This window comes from Schistosoma mansoni, chromosome 5, assembly GCF_000237925.1.
Source record: "Schistosoma mansoni strain Puerto Rico chromosome 5, complete genome".
Taxonomy (NCBI): Eukaryota; Metazoa; Platyhelminthes; class Trematoda; order Strigeidida; family Schistosomatidae; genus Schistosoma; species Schistosoma mansoni.
In genome coordinates, this window is record NC_031499.1 from 7,876,430 (window position 1) to 7,884,460 (window position 8,031).

Consider the following 8,031-nt stretch of genomic DNA (forward strand, 5'->3'; position numbering starts at 1 on the left):
AGGAATAAATAGCCACGATTCTTGTGTAGTAATACTTAACACCACTTACTATATTGCTCTCCAGTCTTCAGTAATAAGGATAGTAGGTTGATGAACCTGTGTTAATCCTGACAGATTTCCTTCCAGTGAAGGTCCAGCTTCTTTTTGAAAATGTTCACTGATGGTGCTGATACCACTTGTTCTGGTAAAGCGTTCCAGTCATTGACCACTCGATGAGAAAAACGGGACCCCACTTTTAGTTTATTAGATCGCGGTTTCAGAACCTTCTTGCTATGACCCCGGAGATTATTAGTGCTGGAGGGAGCAAAAAGGTAAGACATATTAACACCCAGATCATAATTAAAGATACGAAATGCCAGTATAAGGTCACCTCGCGTCCTACAATAAGATAAGGGGAAAAGATTTAGACGTTTTAAACGCTCATCGTAAGGGAGTTTGGAAAGACCCTCTACTAATTTTGTCCCTACACGCTGGACACGCTCAAGCGATTTAGTATCCTTTATCAGACAAGGGCTAGCAGCTTGGATACAGTATTCTAAGTGTGGCCTTACATAGGTGGGATATAAAATTCGAAACATATCCTCGTCAAAGCATTTAAATGCTCTGCGAAGCGAGGAATGGAAAGTACTTTCATCTATATCATCAAAGTCCGAGGATTCTACGCCTCATTATACAGCTTGCCATTACACCAACTCATCCACAGTTTTTTATCCGTAGACTTCATTCAGCTCTGCAATGCTATTTACTGGTTTGTCGTACATAAAAGTGTACACTTTAAGCTTTAACGGGCTACAAGTTTCAAAAAGTATTATAGCGTTTCAACAAATTTTGCTAAATCCTGCAAACTATCTTTGTGAAGCTGATCCAAAATGAGTGCTGTATAGGCACGGTCTTGTGGGTAAAGATGGCTTTATACTGTCTTTTCAGTGTAGATGTAACGGATATCAGTACGGTAACGATCTGAATATCACTGTCAGGAATAAGCCATGAACATTCCAGTTTATATGGCCTACATTAAATATTCTAGTCCTGTTGACATTATTGTATCTGAATTACTCAGTGTCTAAAGTATATTATATTAAATAACAGCTTCTGAAGAGGATATTCATAGCTTATTCCTTGTCTCCGTAATTTCTCAGGTGAAAGGATTCTACTATGAGATCAAAATTATGATCTAGTAATAAGCTTTACTTACATAAATAATAAAAGCCAGTTTAAACCTCCTGGGACTAGAAATAATTGTATATAGTTGGTTTGTCTTACGCTGCATTGCTTCTGCACTTAAGAACTTCTAGACATACCGTCAAAGCGAGATTCCTATCATTTCCTCGACGCTCTTTTTTCAGTAAAACGCATATATTAGGACAGATTCGGATTTTTAGTCCCTCATGTCTAAAAGTTTGTTGTTGGTAATTCACGCTACTTAATAGGAGACGACGCTACTTTTGCAAGGTTTATTCCTTAAAATCAGTAAGTAATGGGACTACCTAACCTTTCCAAAGGCGATTTCGTCATTGAAAACCCGAATTTCCTTTGTTCACTATCTACTATGCCTATTGAGTTTCGTTTTGTAGCTATTCAAAGTTTGCGGAAACTTACAGATATGTTACGTAAAAGTAGTAGTATATGACGTAATTGAGGAACTAGCATTTCGTAGAGCTACCTAGTATGAACTCTAATAGTCACGAACAGACTGCAACTGAAGACAAAATTTACAACAAATTCGGTTGAATATATTACACATTGGAATTAAAGTGTACGCAACCATCTTTACTTATATACGAAGATCGTAATATTTTGCCCGCCTATGAGAGCTGATTTATTATGATTTATGTGCTCCTCTCAAAATGGTACTTGTTTGAACTCCAGCTATGACTTTATCAAACGGTCTACAAGAGTTTTTAACTATTAGGCATTGGATTTTTGCCATTATTTTAAAAAATATATGTACATACAAAGAATCACACAAATACTACACATTATTTACGACATGATTTTTTATGCCCATGACTTTTAGCCATGTGTGTGGAATGCTTAAGTGACTTGCGCTTGATAATGAAACCTCAAATCCTGCGACGCATAACAAAACACAAAGACTTGTGATAATGACTTATTTGACCTAATAAATAAATAAAAGTTTATATAAACTTACAACTTTTTATCCGAGTGATTTACAGTCAGAGTCGACTCCATTTATGTGAGGGGTTACAAACCTATGCATTTGCCTGTTTGTTTATAGTAACACATATCTGCTTCAGTAAATTAACTTGGTATTTCTTTAAATAACTTAGAGTGTTGTTACTTAGACCAAACTACATAATTCTATGATTTCATGACAGTTATAACCAGCTTCATTCTTGTTTTATAGATGAATAATGTGTAAACTAAACTTTATTTTAAATGGGTAATAACGGTGGTCTATCGGTTAAGTGCTCTGGCATGAGACTGGTAGGTCCTAGGTTCAAATCTCGCGAGGCAGGATCGTGGATGCTGACTGCCACTGAGCAGTCCCACAATAAGACGAAGTGGCTGTCCAATGCTTCCAGGTTTTTCATGGTAGTCTAGCTTCAATCAACTCATGATTTCAACTATGAAAATACTGAAATCTCCACAAAACCCTTTCTAACAGTAAATTATTGATTCAAAAAATATCTCAACTTCTGTTTTAGATTCTCAATTAGAAAAATATGGTTTAATTCCTGAAGAAGTCTATAACAATGCAACTTTAAACTCTGGCTCATTCCAAACTCTTCAAGTAATATTCAATACTGTAAATAAGAACAAAGTTAAATAAAGTCATTCAAACTGTCACCAGAAAATTCATGTGAAGATTATCAACATAAATCTGTGGATAGTACTTCATTGAGACCAAATTCAGATTATGCAAAAAAATGTAAGTTGTTCAATTACATTGATTTATAAAACGTATATTTTGAAAATGTGTAATCATTAGGGGAATTCAGGATTTTGATATAATCGACATTATATCCATCGAAGCGTTTTCGTTACACTATTATGACTATTTTTGTTAGATTACTTTGTATCTTTATCATCCTCAAAACTCCGCCTGTACCTCCTCTGTTATAATTGTATTTTTTGCTATATAAACGTCCCAGCTATTCCTATTGCTTAGTATTCTTACACGATGACACTCAACAAGGCCCCAAAATCAGAACACGTTGAACAGGAATGAAATTGTATTCAAAATAACAATGATAAGTGAACAGCAATCAATAGTTTAAATAATGTTCATATATTTATAGTATATACATAAGAAGCTTATAGATTTTTCTGCAATAATATGCCCGGGCTAATCGGTTTAAAAATTAACCAATCAGCGCGCAGCAACACCATCATGCATAAAACATACTTAATCCAATCTATATCCCACTAACATCCTCTTTGGGCTTCTGCCATTCCCAAGCCCGGACAAAGGAGGAGGGTTGGGTATGGGGTTAGCGACCCCCATCCCGTAGAAACCTAACTCGCTAAAAAGACGTTAACCAGAAAACATTAATTAGTTTATCAACTATATTTTTTAAAATTATGAAATACATAAGTCAAGTGGATTAAATCTATTGAAATTTTAACTCTCATCATCATAAGGTTTAGTCTTGAAACCTATATTTTGTTGGAACCCAGTCATATTTGCTGTAGCAGGAGAACACTGTTAATCAGATCTTCATACTACAACTCTTTAACTACTTAATGTTTTGAGTCAGTCAGTCAGCTACAACGTAGGACCAGGCACATACATGCATCAGTCCATGTTGCCATACCTCCATAGGAAAGTTAAAATTCTTTCAACAATTTAGAGTAAATGTAAAATCTATTTATTTTTCCCTTTCAAATAGGTACTCCAAAAGAATATTTAACACGTTTTATATTTCCTATACTTTTGCCTGCTATGGAAGCAATGCTTGAACAAGCAAAACAAGGCCGCTGTTTTGAGGTATTGTCGTTTACACATAATTTATACTTAGTTCACTAAAATTCATATGCAATTTTCTCTACACATTTTAAACTACTGAAATTGGTTATTAAGTAGCTTATGAATAAACGTATCAAATTTCTATCGAGTGTTGTAAATAGTGATAACAATTGCCTATTTTACAAACAGGTTCAAATGTTAATTTGGTAGATATTCATCACAAGGTAGAATAAATCTCTCCCAAATATATAGTTGAGATTATAATTCATTGTCCAACAGTCTGGTTCTTGTGTCATTGAACTGAGAATGTAATATCCGTTGACTTTTGAGCGCGTCCAAAACATCCTAAAACATAGAGCACACGACTTTTGAGTTTCCTGGAAAGTGACCGCTTCTAAGCATTTGATGGATCCCAGTTCAAACTTAAGTCACATTGTGATAAAACTCGATGATTGTTCAATGCTATCATTATAGAATGACTTACTTATAACATCGCTGAATTTCATGGTCACAATGTTTATCCACGAGGTTATTAGACACATAATTGATGATTGTCGGAATCTATAACCCACATTTGTAATTAATTGTAGTACTAGTCACTCAAATTTCACGGGTTACTTATTTCCGAACTATTCTAATATTTAAACATGATTTTTGATTTTAACTAAATAAAAAATTCACTATGAAACCTAGGTAAAGGTCAAAGGGAGCACCAGATACATGTACGCCGCATAAATCTCATTTGATTTGTATGAGGTCTGTGATACTGCACAGGTCCCCAAACTGAAGCAGGTGGTTTTCTTAGAGGGCCACACTCGGAGTCTTTGACCTAAAGGTCTGATCCACAAGGGAGTGGAGCATCGTGAGGAGATGCAGTCCAATGATAGCAGGTGACCAACAGTTGATTCATACACCATTTGTTTCCTCAAGATACTAGAGCCCATGTGCACCATTGGTTTGGAATGAGGGTTTTCCAACTCCACTAGATGGACCTTCTGTGTCCACCAGTCAGTTATAGCTCCGGACATTCACTTTTCGTCCTCTCAATTTTGTAAACAACACCGGTGTCATGAGAAGGCAGTGAGTAGGACTTGTTTGGCAGAGACTATATACGCGTGGCCATATAAGAGCATTTGGAGAGGAGGAGCGAACTCTCCCCACTCTTGACTGTACCAGGGCATTTGGGGGCAGGTAAAGGTCTCGAGAATATAGCTATATATAGTTAAAACAATAACTGATCAAAACTATCATATAAACAAATAATCTTAACTTATACATCAGCTTCTGTCTATAATTTAATGCGCACTGCTGAGGAATCCCACATCCACGATCGAGAGATTCGAACCCAGCAGTCCCATAATAGGACGAAACGGCAGTCCAGTGCTTCCAGGTTTCCCATAGTGGTCTAGCTTCAATTGACTCATGATCTCAACTCTATAAAACTACTAAAATCTCCACAAAACACCTTTGATTTTTACATAATTTTAAAGAGCATGTAACTGTAAACAGAAAAACGAGATATAGTCATTTCTATTTATATGAATTAAAAAATAAATGTTCAGTATAAACAAAGATGAATAGTGGTTAGCAATAGAATCTAGGATGGATGTTTCACCATCTTATTGAGGGTCATCAGCTGGATATGTTTTGCATCTGAGAGTTGATGTTCACTCTGGAACTCGAACCTAGTAATGTCAGTTTCAAATGTTGCCACTTTATCCACCTAGTAACTGAGTCTTACTTACTTACGCCTGTTACTCCCAATTGAGCATAAGCCGCCGATCAGCACTCTCCAACCCACTCTGTCCCCAGCAAAAACATGCTTTTCAGCTCCTCCTGTAGCTCCTTCAGGGGCTACTGCCGTTCCCAAGCCCGGGTAAAGGAGAAGGGTTTGGCATGGTGTTAGCGACCAACTCGCTAAAAAAAAACGCTAACTAGTTACTGAGTCTAGATAGTCTTTTGTTTGTACAATGGGATAAAGTATAAATTCATTATATATTGTTTGTATGAATCTTTCCATTGATGTTTAGAACTTCAGTTGATTAGACTCTTATCAGCATATATACATTCTGTGCGAATTACCTTGATATTGCTTTAAGTCAATAGTTTAATCTTTTTAATCAGTAACTTTATGAATTTCCTAGAAAGCTTAAGATAATTAAAAGAAATTAACACCGTTGGATGCATGCCGACTCAGTGGTCTACATGTTAAGCACTCGTGTGCAAGACTGATAGGTCCTGGGTTCGAATCTCATGAGGTGAGTTCGTGGATGCGCACTGCTGAGGAGTTCCAAATATAGGACGAAACCGCCATCCAGTGCTTCCAGGTTTTCTTTCCACGGTGTTCTAGCTTCAATTGACTCACGCTTTCAACTAAATCTCCACAAAACCCCCTTCTGATAAAAAAAGTCCATTAACTTATATCATTCTGTTCATAAGCCAATAACTCATTCCACCCATTTTAATGCATAGAGATATGTGATAAAATCATCCATCTATTTTGGAAGTGTTTTATTGTCTGAAGTAGCTAAGAAGTTTTTTTCTTTTTAAAGTTTTTTTTCTTACAATGGATAATATAGAATAGGCAATGGATTTGGCTTATTGTTATATGATGTTTTGTTATAAATGATGATATGTAATGAATTTATACAACCTACTTCATGTTATAGTACAGTTGATGTTATGGAGATAATGAATAATATAAGTCTCATACATCGACTAAGCATAGATACAAATAATGATTATAACAATCTTTCATAGTTAAAATCATGAGTCAATTGAAGCTAGATCACCATGAAAAACCTGGAAGCACTGGACGGTCGTCTCGTCTTGTTGTGTGACTCGTGAATGCACACTGCTGAGGAGTCCTATAATAGTGAGGTTAGACACAGGGTATTAATGAATGATGGTAAATCAGTTGATGAGGTCATGAATCTTCATCGACTGAGATGGTTGGGCCACGTGTTACGTATGCCTGAACACCGATTACCACGACGAGCTGGCTCAGAGAACAAACCCACATCAAAATCACCCACCTGAGCTACAAATCTTCTCCATCATCCCATTTTCATTATTCACTAAAAAAGCGATCGATGATGGGACATACATTGGATCAATCAAAAATTAGTCAAATTATAAAGTGGATCTAATTGGCCAAGTGATAACTTTGATTTCAAGAGACTGAGATATAAATACAATTAATGACTTAACTTTTTAAAGAATATTTGAGATAATAGAGAATATTTGTAACCCAGTATGGGAACGAAAATACTCAACATTCACTGGCCTGATACTATCAGCAACAGCGTTTTATGGAAGAGGACAAATCAGCAGGTTCCAGCTGAAGAGGAAATTAAGAAAAGACGTTGAAAGTGAATAGGACATGCATTAAGGAAATCACTAATGTGCATGACGAGGCAATCTCTAACTTGGAATCCTGACAGGAAACATAAAAGAAGAAGGCCAAAGTACACATTACGTCGGGAATTAGAAGCAGATAAAAAAAGGACGGATGTTAAGTGGAAAGAATTAGAAAAGATTGCCTAGGACAGAGTTGTATGGAGAATGCTTTGTGTTCGGCCTATGCTCCTCGACGAGGGGTAACAGACGTAAGTAAATAAGTAATAAACTTTTTAACAAAATAGAAAGGATATGCTTTGATAAATATGAAGCAATTCTGTCGCTAAAAAAAAGGAAAAAATGCGAATAAAATTTTACATTGAACATTGTTAATCTTCATCTATAAATAGAAAATCAGTTATATCAAATTAGATAACAAAAAATAATGTTAACATGATGAAATATGATTGGCTTAAAAGAAAAAAATGACCTTTAAATTATTGATTATCTGTCTTAATTATTGAGCAGGAAAAAAAATATATAAGATGATCAGGATATGTAGATATTTTTAGTAGTTGAATTCATGAGTTAATGTAAGCTAGACCACATCATGGAAAACATGAAAGGATTGAATGACTGTTTTGACCTAGTATGAAACTCTTCAACAGTGTGCATCAACAATCCCTCATCTGGGACTTGAACCCAGAACCTTCAGTTTTGTGCGAACAAACGCTTCATCTATATATATATATATATATATA

The 8,031-nt window shown here is 35.6% G+C and overlaps 1 protein-coding gene across 1 annotated transcript in view; it reads left to right on the forward strand.

Annotated features, from left to right (window-relative positions):
- Positions 1-8,031, forward strand: part of Smp_040110 (putative thrombospondin type 1 domain-containing protein) — a gene marked incomplete at both ends in the record, with an annotated part of 28,285 nt that overhangs the window by 16,192 nt on the left and 4,062 nt on the right. The window contains 2 exons of the mRNA XM_018797790.1: positions 2,797-2,893; positions 3,855-3,944. Coding sequence (XP_018652797.1) covers positions 2,797-2,893; positions 3,855-3,944 — 187 coding nt within the window. The remainder of the gene's footprint in view (positions 1-2,796; positions 2,894-3,854; positions 3,945-8,031) is intronic.